The sequence below is a fragment of the Lethenteron reissneri genome, chromosome 21 (genome assembly GCF_015708825.2).
Source record: "Lethenteron reissneri isolate LAM-NWPU_2019-01 chromosome 21, ASM1570882v1, whole genome shotgun sequence".
NCBI classification, from domain to species: domain Eukaryota; kingdom Metazoa; phylum Chordata; class Hyperoartia; order Petromyzontiformes; family Petromyzontidae; genus Lethenteron; species Lethenteron reissneri.
In genome coordinates, this window is record NC_083799.1 from 12,133,281 (window position 1) to 12,160,432 (window position 27,152).

General features: G+C 48.4%; 2 protein-coding genes across 3 annotated transcripts in view; one reads left to right on the plus strand and one right to left on the minus strand.

Moving 5' to 3' along the window:
* TMEM98 (transmembrane protein 98) overlaps positions 1-10,880 on the plus strand; it is a 28,120-nt gene extending 17,240 nt beyond the window's left edge. Inside the window, exons 6-7 of the mRNA XM_061555845.1 lie at positions 266-325; positions 3,476-10,880. Of these exons, the coding sequence (XP_061411829.1) occupies positions 266-325; positions 3,476-3,734 (319 nt within the window). The 3' untranslated portion in view covers positions 3,735-10,880. The remainder of the gene's footprint in view (positions 1-265; positions 326-3,475) is intronic.
* Positions 10,881-13,140: 2,260 nt separating this feature from the next.
* Positions 13,141-20,621, minus strand: LOC133344982 (uncharacterized). 2 transcript variants are annotated; one of them, XM_061555316.1, is made up of 3 exons: positions 20,086-20,621; positions 14,870-15,438; positions 13,141-14,272 (listed from the first exon to the last, which is right to left on the minus strand). In XM_061555316.1, the coding sequence occupies exons 2-3, from the start codon at positions 15,432-15,434 to the stop codon at positions 13,959-13,961; spliced, it is 879 nt and encodes a 292-aa protein (XP_061411300.1). In that variant the 5' UTR covers positions 15,435-15,438; positions 20,086-20,621; the 3' UTR covers positions 13,141-13,958. The 2 variants fall into 2 exon arrangements, with proteins under 2 accessions (XP_061411300.1, XP_061411299.1); XM_061555315.1 differs by having other exon boundaries at positions 20,082-20,621.
* Between the last annotated feature and the right edge of the window lie 6,531 nt (positions 20,622-27,152).

A 27,152-nucleotide genomic window follows, 5' to 3' on the forward strand; every position in this document is an offset into this window, starting at 1 on the left:
TCTAAGCGCATGTTTTTAAATTTTGGAGGGGAAAACGAGAGGATTCGGAGAAAAATCCACGCTACCACGGCAAGGGAGATATGCAAACTCCAAATATACAAGCGTTAGGGTCGGGATCGAACCCACAACTTCCTCTGTACCAGGCAAGGGAGGTAACATCTCGCCACCATGGCGCCCCTTACTAACAGCACTTGCCCCAACAGTCTGTTAAAGGCTATACGGGGGAACTTTGTCCTTTTGTTCTTTCGGTGCTGTTGTGGTGCAGGGTGGATGACGCTGTTCGCTGCATGTACAACCCCATGGAGCCCAAACTGCTGGAGGCACGGTGAGTCCTTCCTTGCCGTGCAACTAAACGGTTCACGGTTGTTGAGAGCAGCAGGCCGAAGGCCCAAAACCGCCAAGTAGCCAGCAACAAACAGCAGTGTGTAAAAGTGCTCGTGGACGGGAGTTATATATGATTCAACACGTAGGCTTTCGCAATCAATATCACGCATGAACAAAAATTCTTTCTGGGTGACATCGCGTAAATGTAATTGTGTCGTACGCCCACCTCCACCTTGACGCGGCCAATTAGTGAGGTTCGTTGCGTGAAACGTCGTACTCAAATTGTACGTGTTGCGGGATTACTCCCCAACACATCGATGGGCTGAAGTGGTCACTCATCGGCGCGTTGTATGCACATGACAAACCTTACCGAATGGTTCTCGGGTGGAGGTGGGTTTACCACACGGCATTTACATTCACGCGGCTCTCACCCAAGAAAAAAATGCCATCATTAAGCTAGTTAATACGTTCCTTAAAGTGAGCAGGGTTGTACGGACCTGGGGGAAAGACACGATGGGAGGGAATACCAAAGTGGAGAATTGCACGGGAATAAGCGGAGATAGAGAGGTGCTGTGACCTGCGGTGTGGTGGTTGAACCCTGTGCTGTGGGTGCATCCAATGTGGTGGTGAGTCTCTCAATAGGACACACAAAATGGTTCTCATTTAATTCAACTTGGGCGGGAGAGTGATGATGGGATAAGTCAACCCCCACCACGTTGATTTGAACTCGCAGCCTTTCCTTCGATTGTGAGCCACTCGCTCTAGCGCCGAGTCACCACGTCCGCACTTGACAGCCTGCGGTGCCCAGTGGATGGCCTCACTTAGGGGAGCGGTGGTGCAACGTTTAAGTGCGGCTGCGCTACGAATCCGGCGACCGGAGTTGGATTCCCGCTCACGGCCACCAAGACCAGTGACGATTATCTGAACTGGTCCTGCACCCCCCCTAGGTCGGCTCAGCCTAAAATAAGTGCCTGGTGCGATGTGTAAACATCACCACTGTGGAGACAAAGTCGGCCAGACGTGGTGCTGGCCACCCACCCCCTCGTGTGCTGTGCCGGCCTTCATAGGTGCTCGCTAACAGCACTTGCACCCCCAACAGTCTGTTAAGGCTATACGGGGGGATCTTTGTCTTTGGCCTCAATTATAATCCTCCGCCTGGCCCTGAGCCCTGCACAGGATGATATTTAAGGGGACCACATGACTTCTAGCAACATTGCTGCCCAGACTACAGCATCTAGAGCTGAGTGAATAGCGGAAAGGTATAATCAGTCAGGCCTGACTTAGGCCCATATATCTCTATGAACAGTTTGTTTTGACAATCCTCCTCCGAACAGAAAAAAGTTGAAACTAATTCTTTATACACACTGTAGTTTACAGCTAGGCTGTACCCATGCGAGTTTTATTGGGCACAAGCCAACAGACGAATGTGTTTGCCTGCTCGAGTTGACCTTCGTATCGGTTGAATCAATAGTTGAGTTGCATAATCAAAGCTTAAAGAAAAAATACTCCAGTATCTCCAGCAACTGTGTCCGGTCTTGAGTGGCCGCATGCCCCATTCCGCAAGTAAACAGCAAAGATTGAGCCCTTATCTGTTTACTTCTTTATGACGCTTCTCTTAAAAGGATTATGGTCTACAAAGCGCACGTGTAACTTTACGCACACCTGACGCGTGGTCCCTACTGCTATCGACTTATCGAAACAGTTTTGGTGTTTTACTAATAATGTTGAGAGCCAACGGTGCTAGGATGACGAGCAATAGACGATACATTCACCGATGACAAAATAAGATCCTATTTTCAAACGTTGCCTTCTGAGAGGACGACAGATTAACTGGAGAACGGGAAAACTCTGTACGGGATGCGATTGCTCGCGAGTGGCCGGATTGCGAACAAAAATTAACAGTTTTTTTTATCGATCTGATACTCGTTTTTATTCATTGATGAGGTTTGTTTTTCAATAATCGATGGGGTATTATTTGTTTATTATGGATAATATTGGTTGCGAAAGCTTACGAGTCACGGTCACAATATTGTTGCTCTATTGAGAGACATTTTTTTCTTCCATCTATTCACTTGGAAATTCAAGACTAAAATGCGGTAACGATAGCGACCGAGTGCCCCTCCGTTACCCTTCCTGTGTAACCGGAACCGTTGCTGTGTTCACGGCCCCACGGGGGGGGGGGGGGTGTCATGTGGCATCAAATCAACGACTCTTCCCAGATGAGGGCACGACCCGTGCTAGTGAGTGACCACAGCTGTAGGAGTAACAGTGGGGAGTGGTGGCGCTGCGCTACAAATCCAGTGGTGACCCGAGTCTCGATTCCAGCTCACATCCAATACCAGTGACGATTATCTGAATTTGGTTCTGGGGCCTTCCCCTTGGTCGACTCAGCCCCAAATGAGTACCTGGTGCGGTGTGTATACATGACCACTAGGGAGACAAATGCGGCCGGGCGTGGTGCTGGCCACCCACCCACCTCGTGTGTGCCATACCCACCTTCATAGGTGCTCGCTAACAGCACTTGGCCCAACAGTTTCTTAATGCTATACGGGGGATCTATGTCTTTTGTCATGGTCGAGGCTACCAAACGTCGCAGTTTGGCCGGTAAAGTCCTGGTTTCAGAGGACGTCCCGGTGTCCCGAATACTTTAGCGAAAATCAAGATTTTGTCCCGGTTGCAAATTATTTGGCCTCATGCTCACCGCACGATTTGGGTAGAGGACGGGGCTACCCGAGCAGTGGGCGGGGCTATAAGTGGAGAAGGCGGGGCTTATGCTGCTTGAGTGGGCGTGGCCATATAAAAGTGGGTCTGCTTGAAAGGAGGTGAGAGGGGCTCCTGGGTCCTGGTTGAGCCTCCCAGAAAATTGGTCGCCTTGTCCGCTCAGCCACATCCTCTCTATCCCGTCCTGCACGCTGCCTCGAGGCTCTCTGTGTCTCAATGCTGAATTTAAGAGTAAACATTGTGTGCTGTTATCATTAGACAATGAATAATAGTAAGCGAGGCTACTAGCTCACCATGTATCCTGCTTGAGCCTCCCAGACATATCGTCGCATTAGCCATGATCAGGAGTGTCATCCTGTCCCTCCTGATTCTTCCCCCTGTCCACCTCCGTCCTTATCTCCCCCCCCCCCTCCCACCCCTGTGGGAGCAGGCTGACGGCACTGCTGCTGTCCGTGTCGCACCTGGTGCTGGTGACGCGCAGCGCGTGTCTGCTGAGCGGCGGAGGCCAAGGCCTCGACTGGGTGGACCGCTCGCTGTCGACGGCGGAGGCGCACATGGCAGTGCTGCGCGAGGCGGCCGAGGCCTCGGAGATGGAGCCTTTGGCGGCGCCGCCGGCGTTCGTGCTGGCACCCACACCGGCCTCGCTGGGCGACGTCTGCGCCCACCCCAGCGCGCAGTCGCACCTGTGAGCCGTCGACCCACCGATCTCGTCTAACCGACCGACTGACGGGAGGGCGGTAGACGGGTGTGCCTGAGATTGTTGTCATTGTTATCATCAGCAGCAGCAGGATTGATAGCAGCAATATAGCCCTCATCATCATCTTCAACAGCAGGAGCAGCAGCATCGGTATCATCATCAGGGACAGAATCATTGCTATCAGCGGTATTGCAGTAAGCAGCATCATTCACAACATTAGCAGCACAATACAATTCTTCTCAGTGTTATCATTATTATCGTCGTCAAAATCAGTCATCATCGACATCAACTTTATCAGCAGCAGTAGTATCATCATCATCATCGTCTTCTTCTTCTTTCTCATCAACAGCAACAGCAGCAGCATTGTCATCCGTTCACAGAGAGCCACAAAGCGGCCCTACATAGTTCTAGTGCCAGACAATCACTGGGCCCACGCGGGCAGCAGGTGAACGTTGGTGTGGACACACTCGCACCTTTACCAGCGAGACCGGCAAGCGCGGCTCACTCCCGGCATTCAACTGCTTCCTCCCGCAACTCAATGCACGGCGACTTTCTCGTTCGTCCACGATGGACGGTATCGTTAAAGCTACCAACAACGTCTTGGTCTTTGCCTGAACAGTTATATTAAGGCTGTGCTCCTACTGAAACATTTTACTTTTTTGTTGTCTACAGTTTAAAATTTCGTGAACTCATGCTCGGTTCATGATACGGGCAAAAGATGTCGCGAGACTTCAGCAGGCTGGGCCTATAAGCGGTGGGTGGGACGAACATCATCGAGAGGCTTGAAGGTGGCCGCTCGCCATGGGCGGTGCTAGTGGCCGAGTGGGCGTGGTGATTGAGAAGTGGGCGGGGCCAGCTCTCACCATGTGTCCCCCGTTTTGAGTCGCCAACAAATGTGTTGGAAGCAGGAAAGCACTGAGCCGTGATCATTGAAGCCGGTGTAGAATCGCTTGAAAGCTTGCACAAAAGACGTGCATAGGACATTCTCACTCAAGCGCCCTTTCACGGTTTGCATTTATTGGATTCGAACCGGAAGGGGAAAAGCTGCTGTTTTAAGTATAACTTTATCTGGCTTATACCCCCGCATGGATGTCATACTAAGAATAAGGATGTTTTATCTGCGAAACAGCTGTGTGCCGAGGCTTTATCTCTGTAGTGTACGCGCACGTACTGTGTAAGTGTGTGGTGATTCATCGATGCCTACTTACGACGTGAGCATCGAATGATGCGTGGCGAAGAAAAACGCATGCTTTTAGACACATTCAAATCAGACGCCGATAGCACATTCACTCTAAGGGAGCAAACACAACTGCACAAATGGAAAACGTCCAAAATAGTACAAACGGGGTTTCGACAAAATGAGAAAATACATGGCTGTCCTTCAGAAACTCAGTTAAATTCCTGAAGATTCTCCCAGCCTCCGGGGCGAAACATCGGACATCGTGCCGACACGACGCGCGGCGTGAAACTTAAAACCCATGGGGAGAGCCGTGCTGCACAACCAAGAAAACCCGACATCGGCAGGGGATGAAAAATATACGTATTGTTGAATCGTATCGCGGGCCGTGAAATCGCGACGGCTCCACGCAATCATCCCCCGCCCCCTTTGTGTTGCGTAAAGTGACGTGTGCTGAGCAGGTGACATCGGCCAACGATTATTGGCTCGGGTGATGTGGGCTGCCTGGGGGAATGCATGAGCGCCCCAAGGCGTTTATCTGCTTTTTTTTTACAATATAACAAAAACGTGCTCTGGCGAGAGGAATCGTAAAAGCGTTAACCATTAACCTGTGGCCGCGTCTGAACGAGAGGACATGGCGACAAGGTTTACAGACACCGGCGGTTAGGTGCAGCTCAGGCTGGCGAGAGGGCCTTTCACTCCTCTTATCAATTAAGCCACTGGGACGCCTGTGACAACTCGGCTCATATTGGGTCTCCGCCTACTTCGATGAGTAGATTGGGCACAGTCGCATGTTCATCCAGAGAGCGTAGAGCTAGATGAAAGCTTGGCAAAAGTTGGGGGTGGCTGCATGTACGTTGAACTTCTTTCGCAAGGTACGTAGCCAACCGTGCTAATCGAAGGTGTGGGGGAAGGACAACAAACTAAACGCAATAAGCAGTTCGAAAGATCCATACTCTTTGGTTTTGTCGGTAAAGTCACGTAGGTAAAAAATAATCACGACGTTTCGGAAGCAACACAAGCAACCGTCATCAGGTGTTGACTGCTCCAGTGGGTAAGTTCTAAAGATATTAGTTTTCAAGAAAGATTTAAAAGGGCTTCCTAATATCGGAAGGAAGAGGGTTCCAGATGGCCGCAGAAGCGCATCTGAAAGCACGCGACTCAGTGACCGTCTTTGTTCGATGGCCAGCCAGAAGCGGCTGTGAGCATGACCGGAGTTCGCGTGATGGTTTCGGCTGGGTGTCTCAGGGGTCAGAGCACTGAGCCGGTACCAGTGTGTTCGCAAATCTTGCTCTGTTGCCCCCACAGTCTAGAACTCCCCCTACAATCCGTGCTCTCGACTCCCTGCTTCTTTTCAAGTCCAGACTCAATCACTTTTTTTCCCGCGACCTGTGCCTGGCTGCCTCGTTCCGTCCATGAAATAAATACGCCTGCCGTTTCTGTACAGCATCTTGAGATTCTCTTGCATTGTTAACTTCCCACAAATTGAACTTCCGGTAGCGAGTGACGCGCTATGACCCTGGCACTGTCCCGTCAGTTTCTTGCCGACTTCTGGATTTAAGAATATAACGAATAATCAACAATTTTTTTACAGTTCAGCCCTTTCCCACCCGCACTGCCTACATGAGATTAATGTTCATCGCGTGACAGTCGAACCCTAATTTTTGTTTTTATCTGAGCTGGAGTTTTGCCACAATAAGTGCAGGATTTGGCGATATTCCAGTTTTATGTGTGTTGGTGCAATCATCCAGGATCTCGAGCATGCCAGCTTATTCCTCTACCTTCTCAGCCTCCTATGTCCTTTTTTTACGTGAGAAGTTAAACACATCCTCAGATCCATCCTGACCCGACCCCTCCTTGGCCACAGCCGTGTTCGGAGGGCGAGGGTTCAATCCCGACCCTGATACCTGCTGTATATTTTGAGTTTGCGTGTCTCTTTCTCTCTCCGTGATTTGCGTGCATTTTTCTCCGTGTCCTCCGGTTTTTCCCTCCACATTTAGAAACGTGCATTGGAGTTTTTGACTGCGATCGATTCCCACGTGATAAGCCACTTCGTTGAGCTATCATTTGTGATAGCCAGGTCGTTTCTGAAAAAAGAGCTATTTAGCTCGGCGGGCCTTAGCTGGTCAGATAAATTCCACAACTGGCAGCTGAAGCCTTTCGCGTCGTTGACCTGTGCTGCCCGTGTCATTCCTCTTTCTTGGGTGGGGTCAGCGCCCGCGCGAGCGTGGGAGGCCACGTGACTCCTGGGTTCACACCCCCCGCCCCCCCCGTGTGCAGCCTGGCACTGTTGACAGTCACCATCTCATTCATCAGGAACTCAATAACATCCCTCGGCATCGCTTGAAGTCAAGCAAGCCCCTTTTGGACCCGTGCGCTTAACCTTCAACAAAGCGAGTTCAACCCCGACGAAGTTTGGCGAGCTGAATGGAGCTCAAAAGAACTCGCAAATAAACACCTTGTTAAAGACCCAACACAGCAGATCGCTGGTGTTTGAACATCCACGAAGCTCATGGTCCATCATAAACCACACCCGCACAAACCATGGCAGATGCGATTACCAGATGCATAAAAACGCTCCAGTCTGTGACTGTGGTCATCCAGAACAGACCGCACAACGCATGGCGACGCAATGCCCCGATCCGCAAATACGAAGGGGGACATCACAGCGATGATGCCCTCTGCTACTCCTGACGCGGTTTGTCTTGCTTGACCACGTCAGCGTGAAGGTGGACTTGCTGCTGTGCTTCTACATCGGCCGTACCCAAGAAGAAGACTGGCGACAGATGTTTAGTCCGAAACCTCTGTCGACAGAGTGCCTCGTGGTCGGAATGTTTGACCAGACTTCCAGCACACGTGCTGATTTTGAAAAATACGTGTTTATTTGTCCCAGATTACAGCCCTCTTGTAAATTGACTCGTGTGCAGGTGCAAGGTGGATTATTACATCGCTGGACGGTGAGGGATGACAACGGCTTGGTAGGCCTCTTTCCAACAATTGAGAGCTCACAGCTGATGATAATGATGATTCCGAGTGTGTTGTGAAGACATTTCCGCATGCAATGTGAGCAGAAAGTGAAAAGTACCCAGTGTTAAGAGAATGTGCTCTGGAAAAGTTGGCATCACATAACTACTTGAGGGTCCCTTCAATTGCCTCATTCTCAATCGGCGATGCAAATTCTCACATGCGCTGCTATAGAAGTGCTTGCAACACGGCAATCCTCAAGAGCTGCAGACAAGCCAGATGAAGTGTGAAAAATGAAAAATCTACATTAAAGAAGATGGCATTATCGTTCAGTCTTTGGTGACCACGCTGAGACCATCAGCAGTGCTGTAGCCCAGGTGTGAACCCTGGGTCTCGGCCTCCTGAGCTCCCCGGTCCACCTTTGCGTGACCTCTGCTTGAAAAGCCAGAGCACACGGTGGCATTTAAACTGCGGCAACATGGACAGATCTGCACCTCCAGGGCTGTAAATGCCAACTGGACATCCGTGTAAAAGAGCTTCCCAGCTCATCGGATTTCTCCAGGATGAAATAAAGATTCTCATTCTGGAAAGGGATTCACGACCCTGGATCGGGCTAAATTACGTTCTGTTTCGAGCGCAAGGCAATGGCCCAGCAAAAGCCACGTTCACTTGGAGTGAAAGTGGCACATGGCATGGTGTTGTGTTGGGGGGTGGGGAGTGGTAGTGTAATGGTGAGGGCGCTGCGCTACAAATCCAACACCAGTGATGAATATCTAAACCGGTCCTGGGCCTCCCCTAGGTCGACTCATCAACCAAAAAAAGTACCTGGTGCGGTGCGTAAACATCACCATTGGGGATGCAAAGGGGCGTGGTGCTGGCCATCCACCCCCTCGTGTGCCGTGCCGGCCTTCATAGGTGCTCGCTAACAGCACCTGCGCCAACAGTCTGTTCCAGGCTATAAGGGGGTCTTTGTCTTTGTTGCGGTCACGTGAAATTCAAGGCATGACGGGGGGACTGAAGCCTATGGTCACAATCGTGCGTTTTGTTGTCTAGAAATCCCCTCTCGCGTTCGATTTTGGTCGAAGGGAATGTGTCCAGCTGCGCGTGTCTTGGGCCCTGTGGACTTGCGCTGGTGGGAAGTAACACATCCCACAAGGCACAGCTAACTCTGTCCAGCAGCGTTCGTTATAACGAAGCAGTCAGAAGCTGTTCAGCATCGACACGAAAGTGAAACAGTGCCAGCCTTGAGTTAGGATTTGACGCAAAAGTAAATTGTTTGCTACTTCAGAGATTTGTTATTTTAGAAATGTGTTGGGTATAATCTGGACGGACATATGTCCATCGACAAGCGGGCTGATGTAACCTAAATAAGCTTATATCTAAATCAACTATTTGGTGACACTACTGCGTTGGCAGTGGTGCACAAGCACAATTAACAACAGCAATGACTCAACACGTTCCTCAATAAAAATGTGACTTTAAAATAAATGATAATAGACGTTTCAGGAAATGGCCCTTCACAGCATATCGGCCAGAGATGTAGTCACTCTGCCTTTAGCCTCTTGTATATTACATACTTGTTCTCGTTAAGTTTATGTTATTGATGAATGTTTTTTTTTTTATAACTTATATCAGATGACCCTATGTAATCGGCACGTGACATTTGTCTACGGACCCATGTGCCAAATGTGCACGTGACTTATTTAAGGCCTTCCAAACTTCTCTGCATCCGTCTCTGTGTCCTTTTTTGTCCCTGGTATCAATGATGGGCGTTTACGTAGTTCTTTGTCTGGCTGTGTGTCTCACAGTTAAGCAGTCATGCGTCTCTGTGGCACCAACAGAGTCTCACTCGTGGAGCCAAAGTAGTCTATCTTCACGAAGTGAAGCTTCAGATTTGTGGGACAGCCTGGGACGCACGGCCTGCATGCATGTTGTATGTTGAACTTATTTCGCACCGTACGTAGCCAAACGTGCTAACCGGAGGTGCAGGGTAAGGACAACAAACTAAACACAAAAATCTGTTTAAAAAAACGAGTTTTCAATCTAGATTTAAAAGCGCATAGCTCCAGTGGCTTCATAATATCGGAGGAGCGTTCCAGACAGAAGCAGAAGCGCGTCTGAAAGAGTGCCATGCGGTGACCGTCTTTGTTCGATGGTTAGCCGAAAGCCGCTGTTGCGAGGATGACCGGAGTTTGCGTGATGGTTTATGCTCTTCGACGAGATCAGCGAGGCATTGTGGTTCATTTGTGGCAAGCACTTTGTGTGTAATGAGTGCGACGACTTTAAGATGTTTCTTGTTCATGTTTTTGTTTGTTGCGGTTGCACCCGATTCAAGAGCCGAATGGCTCCACAGGGCTACACCTAATAAATACAACTGAAAACTGAAACTGAAGTGGCTACAAGATGAGACCCGCTGCTTCGTTTTCATCGTTTCAGAATCAGAATCATCATTTCGACTACAGGAATCCGATGAGCTATGAAGCTCTTTTTCACAGATGTCAAGGAAGAGTTCACCAGACCGACCCTGCAAACAGACTTCGTGAAGAAGAAAAAAAACACGCTTCAATGTTTTTCATTTTATATACAGTACTGTAATTGCTTTTATATAAAAAAAAATACGTAGATGGTCTAGTTCAGTCGCAGCAATGTATATACACAATGCATAAGCATTTACTTAAATATATTTGTTGTTGTTCAGCACATGACCCCCGCAGCCACTAGTGGCCGCTACATTCAACACAATGTTTTAACGAATTGACTGCAATCGAATCACACAATCCTGAATGATGACAATTCATCAAATCGCCGGGAAGAGGGATCGTCACACCCCAGATGGAAAGTCACGCGCAACTGTTTAGATTTGAAGTCTCTGAACATTTCATCGCCAGTACATGTAACAGCTATAACCCACTGTGCCATAGATACATTTTACATTATATATATGCATACATATATCAAGTTTTGTGTTTGAATGTCACAATAAATACCATGAACCATTGTGCGGTCATCGCGGACACTCTGCAAGACACGTTCAACACCAGCGGCGCAACATTGGACATTGCATTCAGTAAACGGTCTCTCTGGTGAGATCAAATCAACACATCGTTATACATTGACCTGTAAATGACAGTTCGAGAGGAAATGGGAGTGAAAACAATCGAGTAAGCCAGAGTCGAGGAAAGATGACGGGGCCCAGACACGAACATCCTCCCGGATTAACCTAGAGGCTAATAAGGGCCTTAGGCCCTCTAATATTTTGTAGGGAAGTCTTCTTACTCCTAACTCAAGATCGGGACACACTCCGGAGGGGGCCAGATGAAACGTTGTTCCAGGGTGTTGGCCCGCATATTTTGAAGGCCCTCCGTTAGGCCCTCCGTTCCACATTGAAGTAAGCAGGTGAGCGTCAGTAGAGCGGCCTTCACAAATGTTTTTGTCGTTGAATTAACGTTGACATCTTCTTGGTTCTTTCGGTAAAGCCACGTAGAAGGGAAATAATAAAATAATACAAATATAAACATTAATAATTCTCACGACGTTTCGGCCACAACGCAAGCAGCCGTCCTCAGGTGGAGACCAGGTCTGTCGGGGAGACAGCGTCTTCACCTGAGGACGGCTGCTTGCGTTGTGGCCGAAACGTCGTGAGAATAATTTTATTATGTTTTAATTTTATTATTTTATTATTTCCCTTCTACGTCACTTTACCGAAAGAACCAAGAAGATGAATCCCTGCAGTCACGAAAGCTTAAAATCGAAATTTCATTATGTTTTATTTGTATTATTTTATTATTTCCCTTCTACGTGACTTTACCGAAAGAACCAAGAAGATGAATCCCTGCAGTCACGAAAGCTTTAAATCGAAATTTCATTATGTTTTATTTGTATTATTTTATTATTTCCCTTCTACGTGACTTTACCGAAAGAACCAAGAAGACGAATCCCTGCAGTCACGAAAGCTTTAAATCGAAATTTCATTATGTTTTATTTGTATTATTTTATTATTTCCCTTCTACGTGACTTTACCGAAAGAACCAAGAAGACGAATCCCTGCAGTCACGAATGCTTTAAATCGAAATTTCATTATGTTTTATTTGTATTATTTTATTATTTCCCTTCTACGTGACTTTACCGAAAGAACCAAGAAGACGAATCCCTGCAGTCACGAAAGCTTTAAATCGAAATTTCATTATGTTTTATTTGTATTATTTTATTACTTTCCCTTCTACGTGACTTTACCGAAAGAACCAAGAAGACGAATCCCTGCAGTCACGAATGCTTTAAATCGAAATTTCATTATGTTTTATTTGTATTATTTTATTATTTCCCTTCTACGTGACTTTACCGAAAGAACCAAGAAGACGAATCCCTGCAGTCACGAAAGCTTTAAATCGAAATTTCATTATGTTTTATTTGTATTATTTTATTATTTCCCTTCTACGTGACTTTACCGAAAGAACCAAGAAGACGAATCCCTGCAGTCACGAATGCTTTAAATCGAAATTTCATTATGTTTTATTTGTATTATTTTATTATTTCCCTTCTACGTGACTTTACCGAAAGAACCAAGAAGACGAATCCCTGCAGTCACGAAAGCTTTAAATCGAAATTTCATTATGTTTTATTTGTATTATTTTATTACTTCCCTTCTACGTGACTTTACCGAAAGAACCAAGAAGATGAATCCCTGCAGTCACGAAAGAAGCTTTAAATCAACATTTTATTATGTTTTATTTTTATTATTTTATTACTTCCCTTCTACGTGACTTTACCGAAATAACCAAGAAGACGAATCCCTGCAGTCACGAAAGCTTTAAATCGAAATTTCATTATGTTTTATTTGTATTATTTTATTACTTCCCTTCTACGTGACTTTACCGAAAGAACCAAGAAGATGAATCCCTGCAGTCACGAAAGAAGCTTTAAATCAAAATTTTATTATGTTTTATTTTTATTATTTTATTACTTCCCTTCTACGTGACTTTACCGAAAGAACCAAGAAGACGAATCCCTGCAGTCACGAAAGCTTTAAATCGAAATTTCATTATGTTTTATTTGTATTATTTTATTACTTCCCTTCTACGTGACTTTACCGAAAGAACCAAGAAGACGAATCCCTGCAGTCACGAAAGCTTTAAATCGAAATTTCATTATGTTTTATTTGTATTATTTTATTATTTCCCTTCTACGTGACTTTACCGAAAGAACCAAGAAGATGAATCCCTGCAGTCACGAAAGCTTTAAATCGAAATTTTATCCGAAAGAACCAAGAAGATGAATCCCTGCAGTCACGAAAGCTTTAAATCGAAATTTTATTATGTTTTATTTGTATTATTTTATTATTTCCCTTCTACGTGACTTTACCGAAAGAACCAAGAAGATGAATCCCTGCAGTCGCGAAAGCTTTAAATCGAGATTTCACGTTGACATCATTCATGACTTTGCCACAAGCTAAAGCTAAGGATGAAAACAAATTAAGAAAATAGTGTAGTGAGTGATTTATGTTTGATTAATTTACATTGAGTGGAATAAATGCGTTCATAGGTAAATAAATAAATAACTGTGACTTCATTAAAACACATTTTGCAATAGGAAAGACATACTTAGACCCTCCCTCCTATTAGTCGTATGCCCCTCATAACCTGAATCCGGCCTTACGTGGTAGGCAACATGAGCAGTAGTGCTGGATAAAGTAATACTGGCTACCCAAGGGCATCTATTCCCAAGAAGTATGTTCCCAACTGTAGAACAAGGGAGTGTGAGTGTGTATTCGTATAGAGTAGGAGTGCAGCGTTCATCACGATGTGCTACGAACCTGGTGACCCGTGTTCAATTCCCGCTCATGGCCAACAACAGTGACGATTATGAATCGGTCCTGGGTGTCCTCAAGGTCGACTCGGCCTCAAATGACTACCTGGTACGGTGCGTAAAAATATCGCCACTCAGGAGACAAAGGCGGCCGGACGTAGCGGCTCCCCACCCACCCACCCCCTCGTGTGCCGTACCGCCCTTCATAGTTGCTCGCAGCACTTGCCACCAAAAGTCCGTAAAGGGTCTACGGGGGGGCAGCTTTGGAGAGGCTCACACGACCGTTTCCACGCTGTGGATCAGCTCGCCGGGCTTGGGGCGTCTCACCGCACTCCACGGGTACCCGAGGTCTCCGCGAGCTCCAAGACACCGGGTTGGGGTTGAACTGGGCTCCGTCACCTCGCCGGCCGCAACAGCATCAGGAGGGGCAGCAGGAGGTGCAGCAGCAAGGGCAGCGGCAGGGGCAGTGGCGGTACTCCACCGGACGAGGGGCAGGAGGCGTCCCTGAGTCGCATCTCCCGGCCGGACAGGCACCGCTGTGCTGGGCAGCCGTTCTAGCGGGGTGAACGCTCGGTACACGTATTTACCTGTGACAACGGGGGGTGGGGTTGGTGGGGGGGAGAGGTAAGAAGTGCAAGTCGGTGGAATGTGCAGACAGTGTCAGAGGAGGGAAGTCTTCTACTCCCAACTCAAGATCGGGACACGCTTCGGAGGGAGCCAGATGAAACGTTGTCCCAGGGTTGTCCACAAGAGCAACCTCACCAAGTGCAACATCGGCCGGGTAACATGGTAACAGCAGTGTTTGTCAACTGCTGGCGGGTGAGTACTAGGCTAGATCAGTGGTTCTCAAATTGTATTGGCTAGTGGTATCACCTTGATGAATTTTGTTTCAACCGAGTACAGTACCCTCCCTTGCCTGACCCAACATGGTTCTGAGAAATCAATGAATGAATAATGAACATTAGTTTATCAAGGTACTGTATTATAAATCGTTCTAGGTTACTCCGTGGATTCAAATTTGATCGTAGTTATTTTATATTGGCAGACTCATACATGATTATTCACCAACGACTCTCACATATGATATAATTCCACACATTGATAAAAAATCATCTCACGTACCCCCAGTATATCCCCGGTTGAGAACCACTGAGGCTAGACAATGGAGCAGAAGCAACACTCACAGTGGCACCACCCCAGCAGGCAGCACCAGTGCAGGCGGAAGCAGCGTCCGTGGCTGTGCGTGGCGCACAGCGCGCTGTGGCCATGCGGGCCGCCCCCACGGCACGCCTGGAAGTCCGGCGTGCCCGCCCGGTCACGCGCCAGGCTCTGCGCCTCCTCTTGCAGCCGCTTGTGCAGCAGCAGAGAGGGCCCGTCGCACAGGAGGACACTGCAACCGCGACCACCAGAACTAGCAGCAGCAGCAGCTCCAGCAGCAGATCCAGCCTTAGAGGCCATCGCCATGGGCTCTATGTTGGAACTGTCCGTCAAATCCATCCATTGTGGTGTAGCAATGGTGGCGGCTGATTCCTGCTGCTGCTGCTTCTGCTGCTGCTGCTGCTCCACTTGACTGAGGTGCAGCTCAGCGTCGCCGCTGTCCAGTAGCCGCGAGGTTGGGTTGGGGTAGATGTTGATGGTTTGGTGGGTCGCCCCACCGTGGCCCGGTGAGGATAATGCATCAGGCGTCGCGGGAGCTGACGGGAGCAGGGACTTTAAATCCTCCCACTGCTGCCCTCCTCCGTCATCCATGCCCCTGAGGTGTTTGGGTTACAGTGTGAGACATCCAAATCGTAACTTCAGTGATATACTTGATATTAAATGTAAGGCATACGCTTTGTAATCCGACCAGTCAGCGTCTGTGGTCAGAGTTCTTCAGTTATCCCTTAGGTCTGGATAAAATAAGTAGTGTACGACTTTGTGGGAAATTGATGACGGTGATCCTCATATAAATTACCTTCCTTGCCATGCGAACGTGGAACTTCCACAATTGGCTCAGGGGCTGCCAAAGGAGGTGAGCGCTTCGCCTTTGTTCATTTGGTCAGACGTTTTAATTGTTGGCTCGATAGCCATGAGTAATGATAGTCATAGTTAAACCATTTATGAGTACACGGTGGCTAGATGTTAACTACCTCGCCTGGTATACAGGAGGTTCGTGGGTTCGATCCCAATCCTGACGCTTGTATATTTGCAGATTGCGTGTCTCTCTCCCCGTGGTCGTTTAGATTTTTTTCCAAGTCCTCCAGTTGTTCCCTTCACATTCAGAATCAACAAGTGTATTTGGTTGCAAGAAATTATCCACGTGATCATAAGCCACTTCGTTGAGCTATCATTTGTGGCCAGGTCACTTCCGAAAATACAAGCTACATAGCTCAGTGAACTTTACCTGGTAAAATAAAAAAAATAGTTTATGGTTCATAACAGCCTCTGTGTTGAAAAATGCAAAGCCCCCAGCCAACTCTGCTCATGGGAGATAGCTCCTTTTCTGCGTCTGCAATGAGGTCTGAAAAGCGGCTGGTGACACGGCCTACCGGTAGGTGGCGTTAACTCCTCGACGAAGAGGGCCACAGTTTCAACCCAGCGGCTGCCCTGGTTATTACCGTGGGTGTAAGTAAACCATCGATAAGTAGTACTACACGTCACCTGCTTCAACAGTGAACGGTGATGGTTGAGCCATTGCATTGCCAGTGTCACGGTCCAAATTTGACGTCATGGTCCAAATTTGAAAATGACACTGTAAATCACTCGATTGTATGGACGTATGCATGTCGAACTTCTTTCACACCGCACGGAGCCAAGCTTGTTCATCGAAGGTGCGGAGGGAAGGACAACAAACTAAACGCAAGAAGCAATTAAAATATAGGCAGCAATCATCGCCCCCTGCAGTTCGCAGTCGGGGTAACGATTTATGTGAAGGTTTTCAATTGCTTGGCAGGACCCTCTTGAAAAAGAGTCACGCGACTCGATGAGACTTCCCCTGGGTAAACAAGAGTAGTAGACATAAAAAGAATAATAACTCCGCCTAGTTCAGATCTTGGAAGATATACATTCGGTTACGGGGTTAAAACTATCTAATCTACATTTTTTTATTTTACCAGTTAAGGCCCACTGAGCTATGTAGCTCTTTTTCAGAAGCAACCTGGCCACAAATGATAGCTCAACGAAGTGGCTTATCATGTGGAGATGTACATCAGCCAATAAACTCTAAATGCATGTTGATTATAAATGTGGAGGGAAAAACCGGCGACCATGGTGAGAGAGACACGCAAACTCCAAACATACAGCAGGCATCAGGGTCAGAATCGAACCCACGATGTTCTACCCCGCGGCAGATATAGGGGAGTGTTTATACATGAACTTCCTGATATGATGATGCTGAGTTTGGTCACGCGACCAGGAAGTTCTGGGTTAAGGGTCTCGAAGTAACGAGGCCAGGAAGGGGTGTCAGCCATTACACAGAGTACAAAATGGAGTTACACTTTGCGTCTCAGTGAAGACGGGTGCATCTGTTCATTGATGGACTTTAAGAAGCATTGTCTGTACGTTCATATTCTTATAATACTGGGAATGGTGTTATAAGGTTGGGATTGCCGTTATAATGCTGTAAATTCCTTCATAATGCTGTTAAATTGTTACGATGAATATGGGGCCTAGTTAACAATGAAGCCTGCCACTTGCAAAATTGTGAATGTTATTTGTAGTTGAATATGTCGAGCCAGACTTGTGCCCGTGTAACTTTAATGTGTTCTTGAGAGCAAGAATTAAGATGTATCTCATCCACAGTTCAGTGTTATATGCAGCACTGTACATTTAGGCTGCAGTATGGTGATTACATAAAATAACCTTATTTAACACAGTAGCTTATTCTCTTGTTGTATCGCTATTCAGCGTTAATGCAGGTGCCTGTGGACCCATTGTTGAGATTCATGTTATCTAAGACAATTTTATGATGCTGCAGTGTTCATTCATTGTAGTGATATTGCAGATGTAGTGGAGTAATGCTCGTAGGGTTTGCAAACATAAGTTGCATTATGTACGGGGTTGCAGACAGTGAGGTCAGCTAAGGATAAGCAGGTGGGTGGTCTGGGTCACAGCAGACAGAGAGACGCCAGCAATTAGGGAAAGAGGCAGTGATTGGCTGGCTGCAAATACAAACGTGGAGTAGGCGCCACGGTGGCGAGAGATAGTGGCGATATGCGGGAGAACACGTGCGTGAGGTGAGGTGTGGGAAAGACGCCGGCTCAATGAGGGCCATCTAGGGACACTTAATGAGGAGGGGGATAAAAGGGGAACGTGTGAGGCAGAGGAGTTGAGTTGCTTGGAGTGAAGACACGAGTGAATTGAAGAGAAGTCCGGGACCCTGCTCTCCACACCTCGTCCTCTGCAGCGGTGTTGGCTGATCCCCCGCTGGAGGCAAGGGCGAGGTTGGAGGAGTGAGGGTAGACAGTCTAGCAGTAGAGAGGCTAGCGGAATCCTAAGTGTGAGTGTGCTAAGGTTAGCAGTGGAGAGGCTAGCAGAATCCTAAGTGTGAGTGTGCTAAGGCTAGCAGTAGAGAAGCTAGCAGAGTGTATAGTAAGCTAGCGGAGTCCTAAGTGAGGGTGTGATAAGGCTCGCAGTGTAGGAGCTAGCGGAGTGTATAGTGAGAGGCTAGCAGGGCAGAACCTAGTGGAGAGTTTCGTGAGAGGCTGGCAGTGGAGAAGCGGGCAGAGCTTAACGTAGCAGACGAGTAGTACAAGAGGAGGAGTTGCGACTGAGACGCGTGGTGTTGAATGCCAGGAGTTCTGTACGAATAAAGTGACACTGAAGAAAAGAAGAAGTTGCCAGTGTGAAATAGCACTACTACACAGGTATTAACGGATGCTGTATTTTGTGTTGTGTTTTCCCATCAGTTTCACCTCGTTTAATTCGTGAAATACGTTGGAGTCAGATGTTCACCCTGGCTCTGAAGGTGTTACTGAATGCGAGGTTAACTACTCGGATAGTGGCGCAACGCATGGCGCAGCGAGGCCGAGGCACACGACCTCCTGCCTATCGTGCGAGGTCGTTAACATCTCGCCACCGTGCGGGAAAAATCAATTATTGTACAATGAGTCTATGCTCCTGCGACTGTGCCCACCCCCCTTTCACCTACACACACTGCCCAGTGTGGTGAAGTATGGCCACAGAACCCCCCCCACCCCCCCATTCAGCAGTGGATAAGACAAAAGTGTTGTCACGCGTTCACTGCACGTTTCCCCTACAGCCGCTTGGGGCGCTGCATTCGCTGCAATCTTAAAAGTCACGATCCGAATCGTGATTCATCGAGTGGCCAGCATCATTGTGGGCTAAACCACAGAAAGAGAGAGAGAGGCATCACGATTCCACGTCCCATGCAAGTCCACGAGTGCCTCATTACAGCACGGTTAACCCAAGTGATTTCCATCACCCACAACACTTGACATGCCTCTGTCAATCCCGCACCTCCGATTAGCACGGTTGGCTATGAACGGCACGAAAGAAGTTCAAATTTTCTTGCTGTGGATTTCACACCTCATGATGATGATTGCTTGTGTTGAAGTTGAAACGTCGTGAGAATTTTTATTTTTTATATTTATTTTTATTTTATTATTTCCCTTCTACGTGACTTTACCGAAGGAACCAAGAATATGAATCCCTGCAGTCACGAAAGCTTTAAATCTAAAGCTCTATATACATACAATCCACCGCTGGATGAAGGCATCCCCATGCCCGTTATTGTTTATGGGTGCTGTTTGGCCATTCTTCGACGGTGCCGGTTAAGGTGGAGTTGTGCCTGCCCTGTCCTGCCTTCTGGCCTGCCCATGGGCCGGTTTCTACATCACTCGCCACTGACGTTAGCCGTGAATTGTTACTAAACTCGACGGGTCCATAGCTCGGTGTGCGTCCACCACACTGTTGGTGCCACCGCTTCATCATCATCACCACCGCCACCACCATCCCCTCCCCCTATCACCATCGTCGTCCATGATCTATCCACTGCTGGGTGGCAGGCCTTCCCTTCCCCCCACCTCCCCCCCGAGCCGCCCGCCATCTCTCGCAGGGTCTGATCGAGCGACACGCAAATCCCTCCTCTTCCTCCCCGCCACCCAACACGGCTCCTCCTGCACACCACCAGGCAGCGAGCCTCAACGGGGTGGCCGGGGGTCGAGACGAACGGCGGAGTGGCAGCCAAACGAAGGAATGGAAGTGAGCGAGAGAGAGAGAGGAGAGATGAACGAAGCAAAGTGCCGACTACACCGAGCATCTTCTTGTTTCCTCCGATCGTAAAATAGAGAGAGAGGAGAGAGAGAGGGGGAGGGGGTGGAGAGAGAGAGAATGGCTGCATCCACTCTTCTCTTCACTCCGCACGGGACACACGGAGTGACAGACAACGTTACTCACTCACAGCCGTCTGTTCCTCTCGAGTGCAGCTCGCTCGCAAGTTGTAGGGGTAGGGGTTGGGGGGGTGTAGAGCTGAGTTAAAGTTGTAGGAGGTGGGGCGACTGGCGGTGTTGTGATGGTTGTATAAAGTTGGTGCCGGGCGCTGCGTGTCCGCTACGCGGCGTAGCTGCGCAGGGCAGCGTCGTGCAGGAATTCCGGTGGTTGTGGAATTTGGTCGTGGCGGTTGTTGTGCTTCACTGTAAGTCTGTGTGTAGTGGTTGGTGGTGGTGGTTGTGCTGGACTGCAAGTCTGTGTGTAGTGGTTGGTGGTGGTGGTGCTGCTGCTGGACTGCAAGTCTGTGTGTTGTGGTTGGTGGTGGTTGTGCTGGACTGTAAGTCTGTGTGTAGTGGTTGGAGTTTGTGGTGGTGGTGCTGGACTGCAAGTCTATGAGTAGTGGTTGGTGTTGGTGGTGTGTGCAGTGGTCGGTGGAGTGGGTGAATAGTGGTGGTGGTGGTGGTGGTGCTGCTGGACTGTAAGTCTGTGAGTAGTGGTTGAAGTTGGTGGTGGTGGTGCTGGACTGCACGTCTAACTGTGTGTAGTGGTCGGTGGAGTTGATGGAGTGGCTGAGTGGCGGTGGTGGTTGTGGAGGGGGCGACGCGCTGTAGGAAGTGGCCGGATAGGAAGCGAGCGAGTCACGGTATTGGCGTGGTCTGAGCGGGATTCGGCACACAGCGGATAGTCGCCAAAATAACCTGGGTAAGGTCACTAGAGGTCGCTGTATGGACCTACAGCCGTCAATAATTGTCACTGGAAGACAGCTTAGCTTCGGGGCCGTCCATAAATGACGTCACGCGATTTTGGACCATTTTTGACCCCCCCCCCCCCCCCCCATGTCACAGGGCGTCACAAAAAGTCAGACCCCCCCTCAAATATGACGTCACAAAGCTCTGCCCGCCCCCCCGCCAAAACCATATTTCCATTTTGAAAATTAAACATGCTTGAAATCGCTTTAAACTATTGTCATTGTAGTGCGTATTTAATGTGGCGCTGCTGCGCTCTGATGTTGTAGGAGAAAACATTTATCAAAACGTCTATTTAATTAAGCAGAACGTGTTGTCCTATTTATTTAAAGTTGCGCATTTTGATGTGACGTCACATTTCTCAAACACCCCCCTCGTCACACATCGTCACAAATGTCTGACCCCCACTCCCCCTAGGTGCGTGACGTCATTTATGGACGGCCCCTTACCTGTCAAGCCGCCATACTATTTACCCGTATTCTTGTGCAGGGAAATTTCGTTTTCAGGTGCATACGACGTGCAGCCGTTTCAATGCGGGCAGAATATAATTTGTCTATTTGTGTTTCTCCCTTGTTCAATGGGATTTTGTAGGATGAACGTTGAGATGTAAAAGGGCACGGGGTGACCAATATAGTCTGAATTGGTCTGTCATAAGGTAGGACACTGGTCAGGGGTTGACAGGTATGGCTTAGTATCAAGTGTGACACAGTGCACTTTGAGACAGAATGCTAAGCACAGGCGTCTAATACAACTAGAAATCTACTCGGCGCTTAACGTCAGACTAAACAATGCAATGAAGTGTTACAAACTGTTTGGTGAATTTGTGGTGTCAGTGCGCGAATCGCCGAACACACGTCGCTCCTTTGAAGAAGGGTCATCGCCCGAAACGTCGCCAGGGTACTACTGACGAACGCGTTGACGTGCTGCTCTTGTTATCTGCACGGTACTCGGCGCACCGCTGTCAACGTAAGAGCAGCAGCGTCGACCAAGTAACGTGGTCTGCACGCGAGGCTGGGAGGGCAACGCAAAATGGGAAGTGGATTTGGGGACGTTGTCAGCTTCGTCACTAGCTGCAGGCTCCACGCTTCACTCGGCCAGTGGCTATTCTAAACATATATAAACGTCAGCACTCGGGCGACAAAACTGGCTGGGCGTGTTAGTGCTGACCACCGCTCGTGTCTCGTACCGGTCTTCATAGGTGCTCGGTAACAGCACTTACCCCATAAGTCTCTGTCGGCTACGCGGGGGATCTTTGTCTTGTTGGTGGTGGTTGTTTCGATGCAGAAAGTGCTGGGGAAATTGTGGACACGTCACGAATCATGATGCCTGCCTGCTGCCACACCCGATTGTACTTTCCAAATTCCGTCTCAGCTACAGCACTATGTGGGGTGGGTGGACAGGTCATCAAATGGTGAGTGCACTGCACCATGAGCATGGCGACCAACATTGAATTCCTGGCCACGCGAACATCAGTGGCGAGTGATATCTAAACCGGTCCTGGCAAACCGCCCACACTGACCAGCGTGGTGAAGTATGGCCAGATTTCCTCCACGAAACGCACGGTGTGGCGGAGACTTTCATCCAGCAGTGGATTGACAAAGTTTTTCAGTTTTTCAGTTTCATTTATTTGGTATAGCCTTGTGAGCCATTCGGCTCTTGAATCGGGTGCAACCGTGCATCTACTGTACATGGGTGCTAAAAGCCATGCATTGGATGTACACGTACAAAGAAGTTATAAAAGCCATCAAAAGCCAACATTCTCAATTTCTCCTTGACTAAATGAGCACTGAGTATGCGTACCATACAGCAGTGGATTGACAAATGGCTACTGTATATGTACAACGTCGGCGATTCAGCCGTAGAGATGCCCTCGTCACCTCTTGCATTGCAGGACCCCGCCCTTTCCGCCCATCGCTCCTGCTATCCCCCCCAACCCATCCCCAATAGACAGCGTGGAATGCGCCCAAATGCCAAAGGAACACACACCACGCACACATTACTCCCCGGGCTCAATCCCATACTTGGATATCGCGGAAACACAGAGGGTGTTTAACAGGATGCTAACAAATGTCGGAGCCAAACTGATGATTTAAAGGCGCTATAACGGTTTATAAGGAAATATATATGAGCGGTTTTATACTCTCGTCTTTGCAGTCTACGTATTTCGTTGTTGAACACTTAAATTTAATTTTTACAATATCTTTAACGGCCCATTGTCAACTCACTGCTGGAAGAATATCTCCCTATGCCATGTGGGTTGTGGGGTGTTGCTGGACCATACTTCACCACGCTGGTGACTAAGTTTGGATTCGTGAGGTGGGGTGGAGCCCAAGAACGCTTCTGATATCACCCGCTTCAGAAGTTGGCCGTGCACGGCAATTTAACTCAACTTGCCGGGTACATAGTGCAGTCCGAAAAAAACACTGAACCACCACTCCACTCTCAATTGAACAGCAGTGATAGAAATGCCTTTTCTAAGAAAGCCTCAATGAGTCTCAAGACTTTTTTTCAGGAGGGCCCTGCAACATTGGGACGTTTGGCCATTCCCATTATTGAGAGTTTTACATTATGTTGGGGAGTAAGCAGACTACCCGGAGAAATCCCACCACGCTTACGAAGGGATGGCACTGAAACGTTCCTCAGATTTATTCAAAAGTTTTAATTGCTCTACTGTATAACTACTGGCATTGCCAACTGTACTTTACCATCTCTGGGTCACCATGCAGAAATGGAATAGATTTTACTTTAAAGTCATCACCAGCCATAATCAATTCACTGCTGGATGAAGGTCTCCCCAATTCATTTCTCACGATTGTACGATTCAAAATCCATCTTAACGCCCAAACGTGAGCTTATTCGTCGCTCCATCTCTGTCGTGCACGTGCTCGCATTATTATAGGTAGAAGAAAGCATGACAGATTGTACGGGGTGGGGCAGTCGTGCAAGTGGTTCTCACTCTGCCTTATGAAACTGGGCAGCTAAGTTTGATTGCCGACCAGGGCTGACATTTGTGCGGTAGCATTGAGATTCCACCTAAATTCAAAGGGTATGGTGTACGTATTGTGTTGTAATTTAATATGCGTACGCTTTCTTCCCCCAGCGATGTAAATGCCACGTGTATAATGTATCGTCGTAAAGTCATCTCTCCTGTGAAGAAGGGGCATTGCCGAAATGTCGCCTCTTGCATTTAAAAAAAATATAAAGCACACCAACAGATGGCTTAGGCTCACAGGGAATACTTGATAATGTTAGCAATTGCGTCAAAACTAACATAACTGGATGGTAACGATTTCTTAGAATCCAAACGATGTAAACAGTACACTTTTCGTTTTTATTTAAATGTTTTTTGTTAAACTTCTCTCACACCCACATGGTAATTTTTGCATTTAAAAAAATAAAGGAAGTTGGATTATGAGAATCATGGTGGTGTTCTCATAATCCAAAAACGTACCGAAAGGAGTTCACTTCTGCGATTTTTGATTTCTGAAAATTGCTCTTTCAGCCACAGCCCCCTCCACCCTCCTGCCCCTCCACCCTCCTGCCCCTCCACTCTCTTACACCCTGCACCCCCTGCCCCTCCACCCTCCTGCCCCCTCCACTCTCCTACCCCCTCCACCCTCCTGCCCCTCCACCCTCCTGTCCCCTCCACCCTCCTGCCCCCTCCACCCTCCTGCCCCTCCACCCTCCTGCCCCCTCCACTCTCTTACACCCTCCACCCTGCTGCCCCTCCACCCTCATGCCCCCTCCACCCTCCTGCCCCCTTCACCCTCCTGCCCCCTCCACTCTCCTGCCCCTCCACCCTCCTGCCCCCTCCACTCTCCTACCCCCTCCACTCTCTTACCCCCTGCACCCCCTGCCCCCTCCACCCTCCTGCCCCCTCCACCCTCCTGCGCCCTCCACCCCCTGCCACCTCATCAAAGGCCACTCCCTAAAATAGTTTCATGGCTGCTGTAGCGGTTTTGGGTGTTATTATTGTGAGTTTTTAAACAGCACACGCTTGTCATGCCCCAGTTAGTGTGAGTCATGGCCAGAGCCTGGCACATTCCCATAATCAGCAGCAGCCATAGTCAATCCACTGCTGAATGAAAGCCACCTCCATAACTCATGATCCCACATTTCAAAAATCCACCGAGCACCTTTAAACAAGTCGACTTCATTGCTCCAAATCCTTTTGGATGTGTTCCCTCCCTCGACTGCCACTCTGTCATTAGTTTCAACTATCGGCCATTATCCCTTTTACGATATGTCCTGCCCAAGCCACTTTTCTTAACACTTTAAATTATGTCATTAGCCTGCTTGTGTTTTAGAATCCATATTTTTTACTGTATGCTGGACTTCTTTCGCACCGTACATAACCAACCGTGCTAATCGGAGGTGCTGGGGAAGGGCAACAAACTATACACAAAAAGCAGTTCCAAAGAAATTAGTTTTCAATTTATGCATGCATCTCCCCGTGATCCTATGGGCATTTTCTGCATAATTTTGGGCAGTAATAGCTCCCTGGTGTGTGTGCGCGTTGTATCACGGATTGTTCGCCATGATGTTTGATATTTCGTTCCAAGTACTGCGATGTGGGAAAACACCATTAGAGAGATATACAACAAAATCGTGAATACCGAGGGGTTGTTATGCAGTCGGCCACACACATAAACTACAGCACGTGTGGTGTACTGTTTGTGATGTACACTTCATACTGGTTGGAACCTCCTGGTTACACCAGCCCACAGGGGATTATTGTGTCCATCCGTCCGTCGTGCAGGGAGGGGCTGGGTGGGTAGGGAGGGGCTGGGTGGGGAGGGGAGGGTGGGGAGGGTGGGGATGGGTGGGGAGGGGAGGGTGGGGAGGGGCTGGGTGGAGAGGGTGGAGAGGGTGGGGAGGGGCTGGGTGGAGAGGGTGGAGAGGGTGGGGAGGGGCTGGGTGGGGAGGGTGGGGCTGGGTGGGGAGGGGCTGGTCACCCCGTGGTGCCCTTATAAAACTCAACGTTTAACCTACTCACGCCGGCTTGTGCCCGCCCTCACAGTCGGGCATATTTGCGGAATACACCACGCCGCCGTTGACCCTGGCCATTGACCGAGCAACCCAACGTTCCTACCAGCTCCCTCCGAATGAATGTGTTCGTGGACACTCTAACAAGCAGCCAGAGTGAAGTAAAGCAGGAAGGTCACATTTGAGTGTTTTTTCTTGATCCAAATGTGAGGAGGCTATGTTGTGGGCAGCCAAGGATAATGTGGTAAAAGCCACAACCCGGCTAGATTTATAATAACCTTATCACTGACCCTCACTCCACTACTCCACTACTCGGTGCTCTCACCGTTCACAGCGCCGTCTGGCGGCCGGACCATTTAATTCTCCCTGTGGTTGCCGTTAGAGGGGGAGAGCAAAGCAGTGACGGGCACGACGTTCATCGTGGGACTGGCTTAGGGCTACGGCATTTCTGGCAGGCTCAACCGTGACACGTGGCTTGCTGGCAGCCCCTCCCTACGTAATGCCCCACTCAACCACTCGCCATGATCTCAGTGACTGGCCTCAAACTCTCAGATGTTGGCCCGACCTGGGAAACATGATGTATTGCTACTTATATTCACAACGATTATATTATTGTGTTTTGTATCATGTAATTTTACGTCGTACTCCAACCCATATCTTAAAAAGAAGTTCATTGCCTTTAATATTTAAAATACATAAGCAGGGCTTAGTTTCTCACGTAACATTTACTGGGTCAGTGGTAAGTTGGGGTAAAACTCAGCTAAGCTATTTTAATTTTACCAGTTAAGGCCCACTGAGCTATATAGCTCGTTTTTAGAAGCGATCTGAGCACAAATGATAGCTCAACGAAGTGGCCTAATGTATGGAAATGTATTTCAGCCATATACTCGAAAAGCATGTGTATAAATGTGGAGGGAAAACTGGAGGATCTGGAGAACATGCAAACTCCAAATATTCAGGCATTAGGGTCAGGATCGAACCCGCGACATCTTGCATAACAGGCAAGAGAGATAACATCTTGCCACAGCTGCACCCCTAAGGATGTGACTATTAGCCACAGCCATAGCGAGAGGTATGATGGATGTGGTGTTCCAGGCAAAACATATATTTCAGATCGCCGACCCATAAATAACCAGCCAAAGTTAAGCCCTGGATATAACTGTATAGTTTTGAGCCTTGTTTAAAGAATCGCATTTTTGTTGTTGTAATAGTTTGGATTCCTGAGCTCATTCATTCTTTGCTAAAATTGGCATGGATTATGATACACTATTGTCATTTTCTTTGAACAAAATAATCCGTTCGAGGT